This window comes from Nyctereutes procyonoides, unplaced genomic scaffold, assembly GCF_905146905.1.
Source record: "Nyctereutes procyonoides isolate TBG_1078 unplaced genomic scaffold, NYPRO_anot_genome, whole genome shotgun sequence".
Taxonomy (NCBI): Eukaryota; Metazoa; Chordata; class Mammalia; order Carnivora; family Canidae; genus Nyctereutes; species Nyctereutes procyonoides.
The window spans coordinates 3426221-3449068 of NW_026575118.1; the positions used below are offsets into that span (position 1 = coordinate 3426221).

Genomic DNA, 22848 nt, shown 5'->3' on the forward strand with positions numbered 1-22848 from the left:
CGAGCTATTAAGACTTTATTTCTTCTTGAGTCAGTTTTCATATGTTTTGTCAAGAACTTTGACCACTTTATCTGAGTTGTTGAATTTATTGGCATAAACTTATTTATAGTATTGTCCTGTCATCCTTTTAATGTCTATAGGATCTGTAGTAATGTTCATCATTGTCATTACCAATATTAGTAATTGATGATTTATATGACATGAAGCTTATCAATTTTATGGATATTTTAAAAAATCTAATATCTGAGTTTGTTTATTCTTTTGTTTCTATTTTTATTTTTATTATTTCCATTGCTGTACTTGGGGTTTAATTCTTTTTCTGTTTTCATAATGTTAGAAGTTTAGAACTGATTTTATGCCTTTTTAAAACTTTTCACTCATTGAAATGATTTGTATAGTAAATATGCTATGAGATAAGTGAATTTTAGGTTAAAATGCCTATAATCCCCTCCAAATGACTATAATTTCCTAGACATCAGTGTGTCAGTGTAAAGAACAAACAGACAAACAAAAGCTATAATGAAACTCAACTTCTATTGAAACATTTTCTCTAGGGTAGGAAAATGTATATTTTTAAAAGTAAAATGTACCCAAATATTATATATCACAATTCACTCTAAAATGTTAAAATCAATATATTTTTAAGCTTTTTAAAAAATTTAAGTAATCTCTATACCCAACATCGGGCTTGAATTTATAACCCCCAAGATTGAGTTGCATGCTCTTCCAACTGAGCCAGCCATATGCCTTTCTTTTTTGTTATAAACATTTAAAGTTATACATTTTCCTCTTAGAAGCGCTTTAGGTGTGGTTTTAAAATATTATTATCTTTTAAAAATATTTTCTTATTTTCCTTCCAAATATTTTACATATTTATTTGAGAGAAAGAGAGTGCAAGAGTGGAGGTAGGAGCAGAGGGAGAAGGATAAGTAGACTCTACACTGAGCTCAGAGCCTGATGTGGGGTTTGATCCCACACCCTGAGATCATGACCTGAGCTGAAATCAAGAGTCAGACACCCAACTGACTGTGCTGCCCAGGCAATCCTTATTTTCCCTTTTTTGAACTTTTGGTTTATTTACAAGTTTAAGCTTCAAACATTTGGAGGGGATTTTAAGGATATATTATCATCTTTATTATTAATTTCCAGTTTGATACTATTGGGTGAGTGAACATACTTTGTATAATTTCAAACCTTTAACATTTATTGAGATTGCTTAGTGACCTAGCATATCATCTGTCTTGGTGGATATTTCATATGTACTTGATGAGACTATGTATTTTACAGTTGTGGCTTTAGCATTCTAGAAATACCAGTTAGATCATGTTAATGTGAGAGCAGTGAGGTTTTCTTTTTCCGTAGTGTTTTTTTGTTGGCCAGTTCTATCAGGGATAAGAGAGGGGTGTTGAGTTTTCAACTATTGTGGTTCGTCTATTTTCCCTTTAGTTCTTTAGATTTTCCTTTATGTATTTCAAAGCTCTGTTATTAGATGCATTCATATTTATGATTGTTTTATATTCTCATTGATTAACTCTTGTGTCACATGAAATGTCCTTTTGTATCTTTGGTAATATTCTATGTCCTGAAATCAACTTTGTGTGATATTGATGTAATCATTTTAGTTATTCTAGCATGCTTATACTAGATGTGTCATGGTATATTTTTGACATCCTTTTACTTTTAATCCTACTCCTTACATTTAAAGTGTTTCTTATCAATAGTATATAGTTAGGTCTTACTTTTTTTCATCCAGTGGGCAATCTCTACTTTGTACATGGCGTTTTAGACTTTTTTTTTTAATTTTTAAAAAATATTTATTTATTTATTTTAGAGAGAGAGTGAGGGGGGTGGAGCAGGGAGTGAGAGAGAGAGAGAGAGAGAGAGAGAAACAGGAGGAGAGAGAGAATCACAAGCAGAATCCTCCCTGAGTGCAGAGCCCACCTGGGGCTTGATCCCAGGAATGTGAGATTATGACCAGAGCTAAAACCAGGAGCCAGATCCTCAACTGAGTCACCCAAGTACTGCTAGACCATTTATATTTATGTAATTATTATTATGATTGACTTTTCAAGTATCTTCTATTTGATACATTTCTTTCTTTCCTTTTCATGGTTGAGGTTTTTTTTTTTTTTTAGTTTATGTATATTTATCTCTATTCACTTACTAGGTATACATCTTTCTTTAACTTTTTAATGATTACCGAGAGCATAGTATTCATGTTTAGCTCATCACAGTTGACCTACAAATAATGTTATTTTATCAGCAATATAAGAAAGTTAGAACAATTGTATTTATTCCCATACTGTTTGTTGTGTTTTTATTATAATTCACTTGTAACCTACACATGCACACACAAATATATTAACCATAATTAAAACAGATTCTTTTATACTTATCCACTTAAACTTTTCTGTTCTTTTTTTCTTTTTGCAGATCCAGGGATCCTAGTGGCATAATTGCCTTTAACATGATAAATTTTGTTTAGTATTAATTGTAGTACATATCTGTCTGCTGAAGGAAATTTTCTTGTCTATCTGGAAATGTGTTTTTTAAATGTCTATTTCTGAACAGTAGTTTTATCGGATAGGGAATTCTGTTTTTTCAGAGGGTCCCCTTCCCTTAACAATTTAAATATTATGGGTTTGTATTTTTTTCTTTCATTTTCTGCTCTCCATTGTTTCTGTTCAGAAGCTCAGCTGTCATTCTCATTGGTGTTACAAGATTTGCAATTAGATCTTTTTTCCTTTGGCTACCTTTAAGATTTACTCTATGTATTTTGCTTTTGTAAGTTTGACTGTGATGTGCTTAAGTATGGTTTTCTTTGTAGTTATATTGCTTGGGGGTTTATTTAGCTTATTTTAAATCTGTGGGTTGGTAACTTTCATCAGTTTTGAAAAATTTGGGGCTCTTATCTCTTCATATATTTATTATTATTTTCTCTCTCTCTTTTCTTTTGGAAACTCTAGTTACATGTATGTTAGATCATTTAATGTTATCCATAATTTCTAAGAACTCCTCCTTTTCTCTTTTTGTTTCATGTTGGATAATTTTACTATATTTTACTAATTACTGTAACCCATTATGTCATTCAGTATGTATTTGTTGAGTTGAAAATAAATCACTCTGTGGCTTTTCACTTGGTTTTGTGATATTTAATATTATTTCTAAGTGCTTTAAATAGTGTAAAATTTTCAAAAAAAGTCCTTAAAATACATTTTATTTTAACTTGAATTAAATCTGTACTTTTTTGATGTGATGATCTGTGGATCAGAGAGATATGAAAGCACATATCAAATAACTAAATATTATAATTAAAATTTTTGCAACATATACATTTAAAATATTGTGATGACTATGTTAATGCTTATGATGTTACAGATTTAGGTGAAATGAAATAAGGAAACTGTATGCTAGTGTAAGTCATGAATTTTCAGTCTGCAAACTTGTTTATGTGGTTTTATAGTTTGTGGTTAGTAAGTAGAAATAAATGTTAATTTTACTTATTTTTTAACTATGTGTCCTTTTTGATTGGAGTGTTTGATTAAATATTTTAACTTGAAAATTAATGTAATAGCTTTTTATAGAGTTTTTTTCTTAACTTTTCACAGGTATTATTCTGCTCTAAAAACTATGGAACAGTTAGAGAATGTATATTTTCCCCGAGTTAGTCAATACCGCTTTTGTCAGCTAATGATAGAAAATCTTCCTAAACTCCGTGAGGATATTAAAGAAATCTCCATGTCTGATCTCAAAGACTTTTTGGAAAGCATTCGAAAACACTCTGACAAAATAGGTGAAACAGCAATGAAACAGGTGAGCTTAAAAAGGAAAATTTTAATTTGATGTTATTCAGTAGTCTAAATTATAGAATATACCCAGAGTTTACTTGTTTTTAGTTATATAAAATGCTTATTTTTGTTTAGTTTTATCCTTTTCATATCTTTCCTGAATTTTGTTTTGAATGGATTTAGTCATCATTTTCTTTTGGTCTGTAGCTCTTCCATATTTAAGTAAGGTCAGCCTATTGACTCACCAGCCTGTTTGTCTCTTGGGAATCTTCCCATGTATGTGGTATTACATTAACTTTTGCCAGCAGTCAAATTTGGTATAAAATTAGCTGAATAGGCAGCCTGGGTGGCTCAGCGATTTAGCGCCACCTTCAGCCCAGAGCCTGATCCTGGAGACCCAGGATTGAGTCCCATGTCGGGCTCCCTGTATGGAGCCTGCTTCTTCTTCTGCCTGTGTCTCTGCCTCTCTCTTTCTGTGTCTCTCATGAATGGATAAATAAAATCTTAAAAAAAAAAATTAGCTGAATGGCAGCCACAGGGGCAAACGATATTCCTTTTACCTTAAGGTTCTAAATTGCTCTTTTTAAAAGTATTATCTTTGAATTGGCAACTTCTATAGCTCAGTAATAAAAAGACAAGGCAGTGGACAAGATTTGGCAGTTATTACTTTCTTTTTAAGATTTTATTCATTCATTCATGAGAGACACAGAAAGAGAGGCAGAGACATAGGCAGAAGGAGAAGCAGGCTCTCTCCCTGCAGGGAGCCCGAGGTGGAAGTCGATCCCCGGACCAGGATCACGCCCTGAGCTGAAGGCAGACACTCAATTGCTGAGCCACTCAGGTGTCCCAAGATTTGGCAGTTATAAAATTAACGTACCTTCCTTTTGAATCAGCAGTTCTTCTCCTAGATAATTCCCATTAGAAATGAAGAACACGTGTCCTTGTAATGTTCATAGCAGCTTTGTTTAGTTAGCCCAAAACTGGAAACAGCCCAAATGGACATCAAAAGGGGGATGTATACACAAATTGTGCTATATAAAAATACAATGGAATATTACTTAGCAATAAAAAGGAATGAAATTATTGGTATGTACAAAAATATTAATCTCAGGCATTATGCTGAGCTACAGAAGCTGGACACACAAAAAAGCACAGATTGTATGACTCCATTTATATTGTAGTTCTACAGCAGGCAAAACTAATTAAAGTGAAAAAAATAGAGCAGTGGTTACCCTTAGGTGGGGTGATTGCCTGAGAAGGGACACAAAAGGACTTTCTGAGGAGATAGAAATGTTCTGTCTCATGATAAAAATTGTACAGTTGACAAAATTATACAGTTAAGATCTGTACATTTCAATGTATATAAATCTGACCTCAATTGTAAAAAAATAATTGGAGTGTGTGTGTGTGTGTGTGTGTGTGTGTGAAGTGAGTAGGTAAAGGTAGATAGATGAAACAATGTGTAAGTATTAATTGCTGAAGGTAGGCGATGAGTACTTGAGAGTTTGTTATATTAATCTGTTTATATTTGAAGTTTTCAGTAATAAAAAGTTTTAAAATGATTATAACTTAAAATTTCTGAGTTAAAATTCCCAATAATCACAGTGTCATAGAAATAAAACAGTGTTCAGCATGCTTTCTAACCCTTAGTTTTCTTTTCTCAAGTATCAGAACCTATTTTAGAGGAGAAGCTTCAGGTTTGGCGAGGTGGGCAGAGGGATGTGTGCTGGTTGGGACCTGAGCACACAGCCAGAGAGTGTGCCGCAGGCATAACCTTCTCTTCCTTCTCTGGCCAGGGCTTTCTGAGAAGATTTGACCTGATTTGATTTGATTTTGTAATTAAAGAAATGTATCTGTATCAGACTGTTGTCACAACAGAGAAAATTAAAATTCAGTATAAGAACTTCCTCCCTACTTTATCTTTTTAAAGAATTCTGTATAAACCAGATAATCTCTTATATTCCTATTGTTTCAGCTTTGCACAGTGGTCTATGTTAATTTAAGAGATGTAATAAATTTGTTTAGTAAATTGTTTACTTTGAGGATGTATAGATTTTGAAAATTCTTTATCAGGATCACTTTAATAATAAATCAAAACATGTAATAATGTAGGACTTGTACAATAATGTTTTTAAAAGTTTTAAGAATTTCCTGTTAATTGCTGCTTATCAGTGGATGGACTGTAGCAGATCTGATCTTCAAATTATTTTTGATAGTATCTTTTGTTCAGATTGAATACTTGGTTGATTAAAAAAAATGCATTTATTTGCTGTAAATAAACAGAAGCTACAAAAGAGAATTTAAGCCAAATTTATTTCCTGTCTTTTTTTGGAAGCTAGGCCTGAGGCCATTTTCCCTACCATTGGAATGATGGAAATATGGTTAGTTGTGGGGAGGAGCATAGGAAAAGAAACAGTAAAAGTATTGACCAGCAGGTTAAAGTTGGAATTTCAGAGTAGTAATCTGGAAAAGATAAAGGCTAAGTTAAGTGTAAGAGAATGAGATTTGAAGCCAGAGTTCAGAAGAATCCAGAGATTCTGAATCTAGAGACTGTCATTATCCCAGAGAACTACATAGGTTAGGAAAGCCCTAGGAAAGTAGAACTAAAAGATTGGATATTACCTCACTTTTAAGGTAGAATAAAGTGTGGGATTTCATAGCTTTTCTCTGAAGTAATCATCTTTCTCCTCCATTGTTGACACTTCAAGATACAAATAGAACATGCATTTTATAATAAAATGAGAATTAGGGGAGCTTCTGATTCTTTTTGTAGCACCTCCCATTTCTTCTCAGGATACTAAGTGTTTCTGCCTGATTGCTTCTGATTAGTGAGGTTTTTTTCTGCACTAGAGAGTTCTGCAACATTAAATTCTCGTCTTCACCATCACAATGCTTTTGGTACTTGAAAAAGTACCTAAGTCTGGACAAGGAGTTCTCTGTATGCCATGAGAATAAAAAACACAATCACTTGGTAAGGTTTTTTTCAGCACATGTGTAAATTATAGTTTAAAATTCATGTTCTATTATACAGTCTAAGTTTCTTTTTTTTTTTCAGTCTAAGTTTCATTATTAAACTTATCCTCACTGACCTGTTTTTCATAACCAGTTTTGTACCTTCTGCCTAGGCAGTCCACCAAGTCATGGGCCCTGGGATTTGAGGTTTATGAGAATTTCCTGCTGAAAGGGAATATACTCTTCCTAGTTTACTTCCATTACTTTCTTGTAAAAAGAATCAAGCCCCCTACCTCTGCAACTTAAAGAGACCTTTCATTGCAGAAACCTTTCCTATTCATGTCTTTTTTTTTTAAATTTATTTGCTGGGGGGTGGGGGGCGGGAGGGTGGGGTGGGGAGGGTGAGCAGGAGCTGAGGAGGGAGAGGGACAAGCAGGCTCCCCACAGTGCAGGGAGCCCATGTGGAACTCTATCCCAGGACCTGGGATCATGACCTGAGCCGAAGGCAGATACTTAACTGACTGAGCCACCCAGGCGCCCCTAATCATGCCTTAATTCCATTATCTTTTGTCCTATTTGTGGATTTACTTGTTATATATTCACTTGAATATCCTGTAGGCACATCAAACCTAGCATTTCTAAAAGTAAACTCACTATATTCTTAAAAAATTGATTTTTCCTATATTTCTTATATCACATTGTAATATGTCTTACTGTCATAAGCCAGAAACTGGGGAGTACTTTAGACTTTTCAGGAGTATTTATATTCTTTATGTAATTTGTTTCTAAGTCCTACTTGGTAACTGTCAATTCTGCTTCTTAATATCTGTAGATTCTGTGTCCTCCTTTCTACATACCTGGACTGTTGTTACATCAAATTAACTATTCCCTTATCTCTAGTCTTTTCTCCTTTTGCTTATTATTCTAAAATGCAGATATGACTACTTTCTCTTCAGTGATTCCCAGTGACCCTTTACCTAAATCTAAATTCTTCAGTATGAAACAAAAGCCTCACCTCCTGATATTCCTTCTTCTTGTGATATAACAGTATTGGATCTCTTAAAATTTCTGAACGTACAATTTGTTTCCTCTACGTAGAATGCTTTCCATTTCCCCAAATTTCATGTCTGAAGAATTCCTGCCTTTTTCCCCCAAAATAGGCTCGCTTAAGCATCACCTTGTCTTTGGAATCTGCCTTCCTTTGTCCTACTTCTGCTAGCAAAAGATGGTCACTTTCTCCTTGGTGTATATATCCCTTATACTTTTCACACTATATTATAATTATTTATTTTGTATCCTAACTAGACAGTGAGGTCTTTTTTTTTTAAAGATTATTTATTTGAGAGAGAGAGAGCATGTGAGAGCAAGCATGAGCAGAAGGGAGGAGCAGAGAGAGAGGGAGAAGCAGACTCTCCACTGAGCAGGAAGCCTGATGTGATGCGGGGCTCTATCCCAGGACCTCAAGATCATGACCGGACCAAAGGCAGATGCTTAATCAACTGAGCCACCCAGGTGCTCCTAGACAGGGAGTTTTTTAAGTGAGGGATTATGTCCCATTTATTTTTTACCTTTCTGGGATCTAGTACCATGCCTAAAATGAGTGACAAAAAAAGTCATTTTTTTGAAGGATCTTAGAGCTGAGTTTTAGCTTCTCCAGGGAGGATTTTTTAAACTAAAAAAACAGGCTTTTTTTTTTAAACCTTTTTTTAATGTGAGAGATGAATCCACTATGAGTAGTCAGATGTTTAAAAACTAAAATTCATGGTCTCAGTTCATATTTTCCATATTATATTTTCTAGTATACATTTTAATAATATCCTTTAGGAGAAAGTAGGAGACTAAATGGTCAAATAAGTCTGGGTTAAAGTTAAGTATATTTCTGTAGTTCTGAATTATAAATCTAGAAAGGGGATACAATATAGGATGCTTATTTAAATTATTTGAGCAGGGGATCCCTGGGTGGCTTGGCGGTTTAGCACCTGCCTTTGGTCCAGGGCATGATCCTAGAGTCCCAGGATTCAGTCCCACCTTCAGGCTCCCTGCATGGAGCCTGCTTCTCCCTCTGCCTGCGTCTCTGCTTCTCTCTCTCTCTCTCATGAATAAATAAATAAATAAAATCTTAAAAAAATAAAAATAATTTGAGCATAGAACCTTTTTTTCAAGATATAGATACTATGAAATATTAGTTTTCTACATAACAAATTTGGAAGCAGTGCTTTTAAAAAATGATTTGTACTCTGGAAACAGAAAGCCATTAACAGAGTTAATTTGGACAGCTTGATAACTGTAGTTCCTTCTGTGAGGTTAGTGGACATTTCATAGAATTGGGATTTTAGCCAGAGAGGGAACCAGTCCCTTCTACCAACACATATATGCCAACTCAGAAAGTAAATGATCCAGTGTAACTTCAGAGCTTCAGAAAATTAAACATTTTTTCATTACTGTTACTCCATTGAAGTTAAGGCAGGATATTTTATGTACATTCATACATGTGTCATTTCTTTTTTAATTTTTCTGGTATTTTAAATTTTATGTGGCTGGTTTTTCACTTAAAAAAGAATTAGTGATTATTTTTAAAAAGTGACAATATTCCAACCAAAGGTCATTAAAATAATTGGATCCTTATTTGACTTGACTTATTGAAATGAAGAGGAGTATACTGTTTGGTAATTGACATAAAGCTAACTCTAGGATAGGAAACAAAGTCTAAGTAATGGAACTATTAGATATGGACTTTAAAATTTGCATAGTCAAGGAATTATAAGACATGCTTGAGAATTTTGGCAGATCATTGGAAACCATAAAGCAAACCATCTGTAAATTCTAGAACTGAAAATACGTTACAAATTAAGAACTCAGTGTGTGGTTGACAGAACATGTTAGACATAGCTGACAAGAGAATTAATGAGCCAGAAGTTAGGTCAGAGGAAAATATCCAAATTGAGGCTCAAAGAGACAAGAGGATGGAAAGTAAAGAGTTTAAGGACATATAGATAAGATAGGAAGATTTAACATATGTAATTATAGCCCCAGAGGAAGAAGAAAGAGATGGACATAAATATAGCAGATCTTAAAGCTATCGTTTCAAAAAGTTCATTGAATTTGAAGCAGGAGAAATACAAAAACCCCATATTTAGGCATATGATAATAAAATGTTAGAAAAATAAGGAAAAGAAGAAAAATTATCTTAAAAGCAACCAGAGGGAAAAATTTATTGCCTTCAAAAGAATAGTAATAATACTAATATTTAGCTGATGTCTCAGCAAAATTAATGGAAGCCAAAAGATAGCTGATAATATCTGAACTGTAGATAAACCTTATCTGTCAACCTAGAATTGTTTACCTACCAAAAATATCTTTTAGAAATGGAGGTGAAATGGGAGTGCCTGGCTGGTTCAATTGGTAGAACATGTGACTCTTGATCTCTTGGGTTTGTGAGTTTGAGCCTCATGTTGGGGGTTAGAGTTTATTTTAAAAAAAAATGGAGGTGAAATGAAGATATTTTTTCAGATAGGAACCTAGAGAATTTATTTCTAGCAGGCCTACATAAAGGAATTATTATTTTCAGACAAAATTATCTCAGAAATTCAGAGATGTAGCAAATAGGGCAACTATTTTGGGTAAAATTGCATATATTACATGGCTATAAAAAACAAAACATTTTGTGGGGCTTACATATTTATAGAATTAACAGTGCAAAACAACACAGATGTAGAAACAGCACAGATGTACATTGACAGATGAATGGATTAAGAAAGTGCAGTATATATACATACAGTGGTGTAGTATATTATTCAGTCCTTAAAAGGAAACTATGAGGTATCTAAAATAGTCCAGTTCATAGAATCAAAGAGTGGAATAGTGGTTGCCAGGGACTGGGAAAAAGGGAAATGAATTACTAATCAGTAGGCATAAAGTTTCAGTTAAGCAAGATGAAAAAGCTCTAGAGGTCTGCTGTACAACATTGTACCTCAGTCACCAATGATATATTATTAATATATTAATATTAGTATATGTTAATTATGTAATAATACATATACATAAAACATGAGACTAGATCTCATGTTAAGTGTACTTACCACAGTAAAATGAAATTTAAAAAAGAATGGAAGAAGATAATCAAGAGTAGAAATCAATATAATAGAAAAAAAATACGTTAGGGAGGATCAACAACGCTGAAAGTTGATTCTTAGTCTTTTTTCAAATAATACTGATAAGCCCTGGCACAACTGTTCAGAAAGAAGAGTGAAAGCATAAATAAAAAATGAGACATCATTCCAGATCCTACACCCAAAGGCATTAGAAAGATAGGAAAATATGAAATTCTTGAGCCAATTTTATACCAGAATAAATTTTATAATCTGAAGTTTTCCTTTTTCCAAAATAGGCACAGCAGCAGAAAACCTTCATTGTTGCTCTGCAGAAGCAAAATAATGTAAAATTTGGGAAGAATATGTACATAAATGATAGAATTCCAGAAGAAAGGAAAGAAATTGAATTGAAACAAGGATTTGAGGAAGAGGATGAGAATGAAGAGGAGGTGATGGGAGTTCCTTCCTTTTTCCCTCTCTCTCTCCCTCACTCTTTTTCTTCTAACCTTCTTTTTTTTTTCATGAATTTTTTTCTTTTGAGTTGTCATGTATGTCTGTGTGACTCTCAGTGTTCCCATGTGCAAATTGAATTTATATAGATCAATTTGTGATGAGCTATTAGAGCAGTGTGTCATATGAAATATTAGACTGCATAATTGAGAGGTAAACAGGATATATTCTAGATTATATTAAATAAGCCATAGATAGTTGATCCTAGGTATTCTGCCATATTAACAGTAATATTGTAAATGTAATGATTTTTTTGTAGTGATCACTCATTTTAATTATCTGTGGCAAACATTTAATTTCATGATGGGCTTGGCTTTGCTGTTTAGACTAATTCTGGAAAGCCTGTCTTTTTTCCCCCAGTTAGTATTGAGATATTGCAAAAATGGTTCAAATGTGATTAAAGTTTTTTAATCTTAAAAAAGTCTTAAGTCTAGAAAACTTGAAATTATCCTTAAGTATTCACTTTCTTTCATCTTTGGTATCCAGATTTATTCCTTTTTTAAAAATAATTTTTAAAAAAGATTTTATTAATGAGAGACACAGAGAAAGAGAGGCAGAAACACAGGTAGAGGGAGAAGCAGGCTCCATGCAGGGAGCCTGACATGGGACTGGATCTGGGGTCTCCAGGTTCACGCCCTGGGCTGAAGGTGGCGCTAAACCGCTAAACCACCTGGGCTGCCCTCCAGATTTAATCCTAATCTTTCTTGCTTCTTTTACTCTCTACACAAAGTCTCTGTCACCTGACTTTTTACCTTTTCCTTTGAGTATGTATGTTTCTACTATATGCCTGAGGATGAGTGAGACTATATGTATTTCTTGTGTGTGTATATGCACACATGTGTATATGTGAATGTGTGTATGTGTGCATATGCAGTGGATGTCTGATATTGTACGGGATATAGACAAATGAACTGCCTTAGACAGTATAATGTCTTTTTGTTTGTTTGTTTTTTAAAGATTTTATTTATTCATGAGAGACACAGAGAGAGAGGCAGAGACACAACACAGGCAGAGGGAGAAGCAGGCTCCATGCAGGGAGCCCAATGTGAGACTCGATCCTGGGACTCCAGGATCACGCCCTGGGCCGAAGGCAGACGCTCAACCGCTACGCCACCCAGGCATCCCTATAATGTCTTCTTAATATGGAATTAGCGTGTTCTGGTTAGTCTCTGGAAAATAAATGTTTTTGAAATTTACTTTTTTATTCTTTTTTTAATCAGTATTCAAAGAATCTCTGTTCTCTTCTCCCAAGCATGTTGAAGACAAGTCTCTGTCCTTTAATGACCTTATAATTTAAAACACTCAACAATGATGATAAATACATAAGAATGAACTATTGAACAAATACCAAAATAATTACAAAGGCATTGTGTTTATACTGTAATGTTTTTATAGTTGATAAATATAACATGAAGTCCATGATTCCGTGTCTGTCTTTAACTTATATTACCCAACAGTAAGCCAGTAGTTTGATAATTTTTATTTTTTTTATTATTTAAAAATTTATTTTGAGAGTGGGGAGGGGCAGAGGGAAAGGGAGGATCTTTTTTGATAGAGAGTGAATGTAGGTGGAGAGTGGGTGGGGAGAGGGAGAGGGAGAGGGAGAGAAGGAATCTTAAGCAGGCTCCATGCCCATTGTGGAGCCCGTTGTGGGATTCAATCCCATGACCTTGAGAGTATGACTTGAGCTAAAATAGGGTCAGATACTTAACCAGCTGAGCCACCTAGGCATCCCAACTTTGATAATTTTTAAAATGTGGTTTTATTTTTCAGATCTTAACTGTTCAGGATCTGGTTGATTTTTCCCCTGTTTACCGATGTTTGCACATTTATTCTGTTTTGGTGAGTATCTTTCGTATATGTATTTTGTGTCTGTATATCCACATAAGTATTTGTATAATAAAAAAGACATGTATGCATTCTAGGGCTGCTTTTCTAAAGGTTGACCATAAGCTCAGTGAACATAAATATTTTAAATATCCTCTGTGAGTAAGGCACTTACTCTTTTAAGTTATCATAGTCTGCTTTTAAGTGATACATCACTTCATCTTTATTATGAGAACCTTATACAATAGTATACTTATAATAGTATACTTCCATTTTATTCTTCTTGCATATGCACTGTGTTGTATCACAGTTGCTTTTAAATATATTGCTTCTACATTTGTTTACTCTTTTTACATTGCATTTTTGATTAAACAATTCTTTAAAAAATAACATTATTTTGATATAATTAATATACCAAAAAATTTACCCTTTTAATGTATACACTTCAGTGGTTTTAGCATATTTATGAGGATGTGCAACTATTACAGTTAATGCCAGAACATTCCATTTCTGAAGAAGGAAACCTTTTTTTCTTTAAAGATTTTATTTATTTATTCATGACAGACACAGAGAGAGAGAGAGAGAGAGAGAGAGAGAGGCAGACACAGGCAGAGGGAGAAGCAGGCTCCATGCAGGGAGCCTGACGTGGAACTCAATCCTGGGTCTCCAGGATCACACCCCAGGCTGAAGACGCGCTAAACCGCTGGGCCACCAGGGCTACCCTGAAGAAGGAAACCTTTTACCAATTAACAATCACTCCTCAATGTCCCCTACCTCTAGTCCTTGGCAACCACTCATTTACTTTCTTTCTCTATGGATTTGCCTGTTCTGGATATTTCATATAAATAGAATCATAGTAAATATGGTCTTTTGTGTCTTAGGCTTTTTTCACAAAGTTGGAAGTTAAGGTCATTGATTGAGATCTTTCTTCTTTTTTAATACAGACATTTATAGCTATAAATTTCCTTCTAACCACTGCTTTAGCAGCATTCCATGAGTTTTGTTTGGTGTGTTGTTTTTGTTTCCATTCATCTTAAAATATTTTCTAATTTATTGTTATTTGTTCTTTAATCCACAGGTATTTAGGGGTGTGTTGTTTAATTTCCATATGTTTGTGAATTTCCCAAAAGTTTCTCTGTTACTAATTCCAAATTTAATCTTACTGTGGTCAGAGATCATATTTTGTATGACTTCAGTCCTTTTAAATTTACGGAGGCTTGTTTTATGGCCTAACATATGGTTTATCTTAGAGAATGTTCCATGTGCACTTGAGAAGAATGTGTATTTGGCTGTTGTTGGGTGGTATGTTCAGTAGACACCTATTAGGTCCAGTTGATTTAATATTGTTATTCAAGTCTTTGGTTCCTTATTGATCTTCTATCTGTTATTGAAAGTGGTAATACTGAAGTCAACTATAACTGTTGAATTTTTTTCCTTTAGTTTTGCCAGTTTTGATTCATATATTTTTGAGGCTTTGTTTTTAGATGAATATATGTTTATAATTATTATATCTTCATGATGGACTAGCCTTTTTTCATTATAAAATGTCATTCTTTGTGTATTTTTTTGGCTTACAGTCTGTTTTGACTGATATTTATGTAACTACTCTAACTCTCTTTTGGTTACTGTTGGCCTGGTATGTTTTTCCATCCTTTTACTTTCAGTATCTGTGTTTTTAAATATAAAGTGCATCTCTTGTAGGATAGCATATAGATGGATTTTTAAAAATCCAGTCAGCCAATTTCTACCTTTTGTTTAGTTCTTTTACATTTAATGTAATTACTGATATGACCAGATTTATGCCTACCATTTGCTTTAATATTACTTATATCTTTTTTGTATTCCTCCATTACTGTCTTCTTTTGCATTAAATAGACACTTTCTCATGAACCAATTTAATTCTCTTGTCATTTAATATATATGTAATATATATTAGAAACATAAATATATAGATATATGTTATATATAAATATGTAATACAAACATGCAAAATTTATAAATAAATATATAATAGTTAACATATATGTACACACACATAATATATAGAGTATTTTTTAGTGTTTGCCCTGGACATTCTACCTTAAAACAATCTGGTTTGTATTAATTCTCCTCCTTGCTGTAATTATTGAGATACTTAATACATCTTTATATATTATAAAGCATGATATAATTGTTTCTTTATGGAATTGTTTTCTAAATCAGAAGACTGGAGTTACAAATTATACTGTCTTTGTATTTACCTCTATATCACCTTAACTGGTACCCTATTTCTTCACGTGAATTAGAGTTACTACCTAGTGTCCTTTTATTTTTGCCTGAAGGACTAACTTTAGTATTTCTTTTAGGGAAGGTCAACTAGCATCAAATTCTCTCAGTTTTTGTTTATCTGGGAATGACTTAATTTCTTCTTTGCATTTTAAGAGTAGTTTTGCTAGATACAGAGTTTTTGGTCTTTTTCTTTCAGCACTTAGAAAATGTCTATGGAAGGCATTTATATTTAAGGCATTTTGAGGTTTGGATATTCACTGAAATTGGATTAATTTGAAATTGAAATAATTGATGGGGCACCTGGGTGGGTCAGTCAGTTGAGCCATCTGCCTTTGGCTTGCGTCATGATTCTGGGGTCCTAGGATTGAGCCCTGCATCGGGCTTTTGCTTAGAGCCTGCTTCTCCCTGTCATTCTGTCTGCCTCTCTACCTGCTTATGCGCGCACTCTCTCTCTCTCTCTCAAATAAATAAAGTCTTTAAAAAAAGAAATAGAAATAATTGAAAAAAATGGTAATTATGTTAATTAGAGCAAATAGAATTATCTTCATTAGTTAACATCTTTTCTTTTAGCCCCCTATTAAAAGACAGCTCTATACTCATGAGCTGAGTAAAAACAATAAGCACAATATCAATGTGAACTTACTGTTTTACAAATTAATGATGTTTCAAGTGTATTGAGCCTTATTGAATAATGTAAAAATTGTTTTCTTTTTAAAGCTATAATAAATTGTACTATTGAATAAAAACAATAATGCTTGTAGTCTGTTCTATGATGAAATAATTCTTCAAATGTGTATGGTTATAAAGTAATTTAACTGCTCGGATTCTTCTCAGATTTAGCATTTTATCTTTTATAACATCAGGTAGTAGTATATACATTTAACTGCATTTATACCTGAGGCAAATAGAGGGTGGGATCCATCAAGATTACACTGCTATATGTAGTAACATTGAAAAATTGGCTTCCTGGGCAGCCCAGGTAGCTTAGTGGTTTAGCGCCGCCTTCAGCCCAGGGTGTGATCCTGGAGACCTGGTATGGAGTCCCACGTCAGGCTCCCTGCATGGAGCCTGCTTCTCCCTCTGCCTGTGTCTCTGACTCTCTCTCTCTCTCTCTGTCTTTCTTTCTCTGTGTCTCTCATGAATAAATAAATAAAAATCTTTAAAAAAAAAAAAGAAAAAAGAAAAATTGGCTTCCAGTTGTCTGATCTCAATTTTTTTTTTTTTTTTGCTTTGTTTTGTTTCTAAACTAGATCATACTGGCTTCTAATCAAGATGAAGTCCTTAATTATCTCATTTGTTAAAGTGGCTTGTGTGGTTTGATTCTTTTAAAATCTCCTTTCAAATTAGATGTTTTCCTATAGGTTTTTGGATTTGGCGGAGAAGAATGCTTTTTGGCTTGATAATGATTAATTTTTCTGTCCTTTATGGGCCCAGTGAACTGCAGAGTGCCCAGAGGCACTTCTGTTACTTTGTATTATCCTTCTTCTACATCCATATGATCCACAAAGATAGTGGCCCTATGAGTGTTGTTTATTGTTCTTTCCCTAGTGCTTTTCATTGCATTTGATATTTCATAAAGTTTTGCTAAATTAGTAGCTGGCTCTTTAACACCACACTCAATTTTTAATAAAATTGTTTTATTTATCTTTATCCTGATATTTTATATCAATAGGCACTAAGCTCTTTGCGAAAGAATAGATCTTTATACCTGATGCAAAAAAGTATTGAGCCAACAGATATTATATGAGGTTTCAGTGTGGCTTCCTTGAGAATGATACATTAGGTATTAAATTTTGTTTCTTTGTTTATGGTTTAAAATTAAAGAAACAAGCATAATTAAATGATCAAAAGAATTAAAAGTCAGTGGTAGAGAACCAATAGAATGATAGAAGGTTTTAGACTCCAGTCAGCCTTTGTGAGTATTCAGAAATAATGTGATTCAAATACTTAAATACTCAAAATAAATAATTACTTTCAGAATTTATGTTACTGAAATTAACTGTTGGTTTATAATTTTCAGTAACTTTAGTTCTCTGTAGATTTTTTGTATCTTTATAATATACAGAATTTATAAATTTAAGGAAGCTGAATTTTAAAATATGTCAGTTTTCATTAATGCAGGCAGGACTTTTTTTCCTTTCTTACTGTGTGAGGTTTTACTGTACTGTATGTGTAAATAAACTTTCATTAGCGTGAAAACTTCTGGTTGGTATATATGACCTAAAATTGTAAAAGTAAAATGACCAAAATTTGTTAAATCTGTTTCCTTATTATTATTATTATAATTACTTTCTTTTTTCTTTAAAGATTTAATTTATTTATTCATGAGCGATACAGAGAGAGAAAGAGAAAGAGAGAGGCAGAGACATAGGCAAGGGAGAAGCAGGCTCCATTCAGGAAGCCAGATTTGGGACTCGATCCCAGGACTTCAGGATCATGCCCTGAGCCAAAGGCAGACACTAAACCGCTGAGCCACCGAGGCATCCCTATTTAATTACTTACATTTGTTATTTCATTTAAGCTATTTTCTACTAGTAACTGGGCAAATTACTTTTCTCGGTTGATTTTCTTATTTGCAAAATATGACTTAACAATTTATAAAGCTATGTTGGGTATTAAAGTAAATAAAAATAATAAAGTGCTTTAGCATAGGACTCAGTATATAGTATCACTCAGGTAATGATAAAAGGATTATTGTAGGAGGGTTTCATTAATATATAGTATTTGAAGGACTAGGTCATGTTTTATGCTTTTTTTCTTATTTAGAGAGGTAGAAGAAGAAAGAGGAGTAGTGGGATAGAGGGAAGGGGAGAGACAGAATCCTAAGCAGGCACCAAGCCTAGCACAGAGACTAATATGGGGCTTGATCTTACAATGCTGAGATCATGACCTGAGCCAAAATCGAGAGTCAGATGCTCAACTGAATGAGCCACCCAAGCACCCTAAGGACTAGATCTTTTGATTTTAAGTCCGTTTTAGCCAAAGAACTCTATGTCCAAAGTCCTTAAGGTATAATTTCCCAAGATGTGTTTGATCAAATATCTGTTCCATGAAAGGAAAATACGTATATTGTGGGGAAAAAAGGTTCTTTTTTTATTAGTTATGTGAATTATTATTATTAGTTATGTGAATTTCCTTAGCTGGCTATATTTAAATTTTATGTGTTCAGAGACCATTTTTCTTAAAATAAGGGATCCTGAAGGTAGTGTGAGTATTGTTATCCTAGGGATTTCAGGGATTTTAAAGACTTTCCAAGGGTCCTGGCTTACAATTTTTAAGGATAGAATATGTAGATCCTCTGCTTTTTCCTAAAAGTGATCTGTCTGGGAACCTCGGCCTCCTTTCTCTTACTTTTGGCACTCTGCCCAGATGCCCTTGGATCTCTTTCATAACAGCTGGAGGAAGTGCCTCAGAGTCTTCCGTCCTGGGGGAGCATGGATCTTTGTATTGTAGTGTTTTTGCACTTTTCAGATGTTCTAGATAGTACATATTGTTTTGTTTTTATAGTTGAGATAAAGGTTTAAAACTTTACATTATATATTTGGAATACAGTGTTAGAACATTTTCTTTATATCGGTTAAGGAGCTTTCACCGTCATTGTGCCATCAGTCCTAGTATCTACCTGATACCATGCCTGCATTTGCTCCCTTTTTTCCCTATTTGATGCATACCATAACCATGATATTTGATACTTTGAAATGAACTCTGAGTACAGAGTTGTATCATGACATAGGATGTCAGTTGTTGGTGTGACTGGATGTACTTGCATCAATAAAAGAACATGTTTCTCCCCTTAAAAAAAAAAAGGAAAAAGAACACCCCCCACCCCCATCCCTCTGCAATATAACTTATCGTTTAGAGTTTTACTGTGAGATCAGGCTGAAGCCTGTCTTCTTGAAGACTTTTTTTGCCTGAATTGGGCACTGCACTCTCTCTTGTACTTTCCTCAATTCTTGAACAGTCTCCCTTTTGAAGACTTTCTTATTGTATCACTTGGGTCTGTTTCTAGAAAAGCTACCTGAGGTATTATGTTAGTTATCTACTATTGCATTTATTATTTCATAGGGTCAGTTGTCTGGAAGTGGCTTAACTGGGTAATTCTGGCTGAGGTCTCTCATGAGGTTCCATCAAGGTGTCAATGAGGGCTGTAGTCATGTGTAACTTGATAGGGCTTGGGGTATTTGCTTCTGTTATGACTGTTGGCAGAAGGCCTCAATTCCTTGCCACATAGGCTGTCTACAAGGCTGACTGATAATCCTCATGACATGGCAGCTAGCTTCCCCAAAATGAGTGATCTGAGGGAGGCTGAAATGGAAGCCATAATGTCCTTTATAATCTAATATCAGACATGACATACCTTTACTTCCTCTTTTTAAATTTTTATTTTTATTTCTTTAAAGATACATTTATTTACTCATGAGAGACAGAGAGAGAGAGAGAGAGAGGCAGAAGCAGGCAGGCTCCCTGCAGGAGTCTGATATAGAACTCGATCCCAGAACTCCAGGATCACACCCTGAGCCAAAGGCAGATGCTCAACTGCTGAGCCACCCAGGCATCCCATACTTCTTTTTTAAAAAGATTTTATTTTTTATTTTATTTAGAGAGAGAGCATGTGCATGAGTGGGGGGAGGAGCAGAGGGAGAGGGAGAGAAGCAGGCTCCCCACTGAGGGGAGCCCAATACAGGGCTCTATCTTATAACCCTGAGATCATGACCTGAGCTGAAACCTAGAGTCAGGCGCTTAACTAACTGAGCCACTCAGGTTGTCCCACCTTTACTTCGGCTATATCCTACTGATCATATACATCAGCCCTGGTAGAATGTGGAACAAGACTACACCAGAGATCTTTGGGAGCCATCTTGGAGGCTACCATACTTACTTCATAAAAGAAAGACACATCCTTCACTGATACCCATAGTATTAATCCATCATTACTACTACCATTGTGCATTATCTTGATGTGTAAAAATTCCAAGATGCCAAATAAAGGAGAAGTCTCCTTTAATAATTAATTAAGGGACTATATACATAAGGGTTTCTTTCTTTTCTTGTGCAGAAAAGGGTAAACCATGTTAAAAATACTATATCTTGTCCTGTGGTAGGATATTCTTAGTTCTGATTCATGGTATTTAGTAATGACATAAGTGGGAGTAGTGAAAATTTTCATTTAACGTCCCGATCTCTTTTGTTCTCCAGCTGTTGACAATGAATATATAATACTTTTATGAGGGAGTACTATGGAAGTACAGAAGTGAGAACATAGGAAAATTTGAAAGCAAAACTGTATCCTATATGTTTAAATATAAACAGTGCTTTTGGCTGATCTTAATACACATCCCTAGGATGTGTCATTTGCTGTAAAGAAAAACCTTTAAACATCCAAAATGATATGAGTTAGTAAAGTGGAATCTTTTAAACATGACTAGAGTATTTTTTGGGGCCACCAGAATTTTGAAGTTATATTGACTAACCATTCTTTCATGTAAGTTGTGATTCAGAAAAACAGTTAAAAGCCATTTTGCCAAATTGTATCATAAATGGAAGTCCAGTTACATGTGTGATATTTCTTACTTCATATTAAAATAAAATAAGGGGCGCCTAGGTGGCTCAGCGGTTGAGCATTTGCCTTTGGCTCAGGGCATGATCCTGGGGTCCTGGATTGAGTCCCACATTGGGCTCCCTGCGTGGAGCCTACTTCTTCCTCTGCTTATGTCTCTGCTTCTCTCTGTTTGTCTCTCATGAATAAATAAATCAAATCTTAAAAAAAAAAAAGCTGGCTGCCAGACTGATTAGTTTCTAGAATGATCACCATATTTAACAAAATTAATGAGTTGTTCCTGACTTTTATACGTGATTTTATTTTCTTATTTCCAAAATTTAACACCAAAGGTTTATATATGTCCACATATTTACTGAAGGCATATTGTATTTTTTTTATCATACTCCTCTTTTTGTAAATAATTTAGAATTCTATGTGTATATTACATTGCATTTTTTTCATTGCATTATTATAAATTAAAGAGAAACAGCAGTTAAGTAATAAGTGATTTATTATATTGTTTTTAAGTTTCATGAATGGATTAAACAATCACATTGAGTTTAAATAATCTTAATCTTGATGACTCTTGTAATTTTATAATTTATTTCTCAATGGTTTTCATAATGTTCCACAATGCATATTAACATTTGAATTTGAAACATGAAGTTAGACTTTTCCTGAGGGATAGTAAATACAATTGACTTAAAAGTTTGACTGTGAGGACTGGCTTTGCTAATTACGTTTTAGGGTGGGCATTTATTGGTTAATTAAATACACTAAATCTGCAGCTTAGAGTTTTTAACTAAAAAGTATGTTGCTGAGATGCCTGGGTGGCTTGGTCGGCCCAGGTTATGATCCCAGAGTCTTGGGATCAAGCCCCACATTGGGCTCCTTGCTCAGTAGGGAGTCTGCCTGTTCCTCTTCCTCAGCCCCTTTTCCTGCTTGTGCTCTTTCTGTCTCTCTCTCAAATAAAATAAATAAATCTTAAAAAATAAATAAATAAATAAATAAATAAATAAATAAATAAATAAATAAATAAATAAAAATTTAAAGTATGTTGTTAGTTCCTGAAAAAGCCCCATTCATCATGTTAAGATATTCATTTCCAATAAAAATTTACTTTTGGTTATATTAATTTAACATAATAAACTTAGGTTGTATTGATCAGTTATGTACTAAATCTTGTTTTTGAGGTCATGTTACTCTTGCTTTTGAGGTCATGAGTTTGAGCCCTACAATATGGGATAGAGTTTACTTAAAAAAATAAATACAGTATTAAAAAAATAACACGTTAAATTTGAAAAAAATCTGTAAGGGTGGTAGTCTGGAATGTAAGTTTAAAAAGTGTGGCGGGGGGGCAGCCCGGGTGGCTCAGCAGTTTAGCGCCTCCTTCAGCCCAGGGCCTGATCCTGGAGACCTGGATCGAGTTCCACATCGGGCTCCCTGCATGGAGCCTGCTTCTCCCTCTGCCTGTGTCTCTGCCTCTCTCATGAATAAATAAATAAAATCTTTATAATAGTAATAATAATAATAATAAAAATAAAAAGTGTGGGGGATGTGTGCCTGAGTGGCTTGGTTAAACGTCCAACTGTTGATCTCAGCTCAGGTCTTGATCTCAGGTTTGTGAGTTCAAGTCTCACATTGGGCTCCATGCTAGGTATGGAGCCTACTTAATAAAAATAAAATAAAAATAAAATAAAATAAAATAAGATAATAAAATAAATAAAATAAAATAATAAAATAAAAAATAAAAAACAGAAAACAAAACTAAACGTTTTAAATGTGAGAGAGAAGAGCATGTTCACATATTTTTTAAATGATTGTGAGTAACCATTGGATTGTTTAAATGAGGATGTAATAGTTTTATTTATAA

At 34.0% G+C, this 22848-nt stretch overlaps 1 protein-coding gene across 4 annotated transcripts in view; it reads left to right on the forward strand.

Moving 5' to 3' along the window:
- Window positions 1-22848, forward strand: part of EXOC6 (exocyst complex component 6) — a 205465-nt gene that overhangs the window by 48279 nt on the left and 134338 nt on the right. For all 4 annotated transcript variants that reach the window (XM_055334426.1, XM_055334428.1, XM_055334429.1 and 1 more), the window contains exons 6-8: window positions 3609-3813; window positions 11128-11280; window positions 13115-13183. In XM_055334426.1, the coding sequence (XP_055190401.1) occupies window positions 3609-3813; window positions 11128-11280; window positions 13115-13183 (427 nt within the window). The remainder of the gene's footprint in view (window positions 1-3608; window positions 3814-11127; window positions 11281-13114; window positions 13184-22848) is intronic.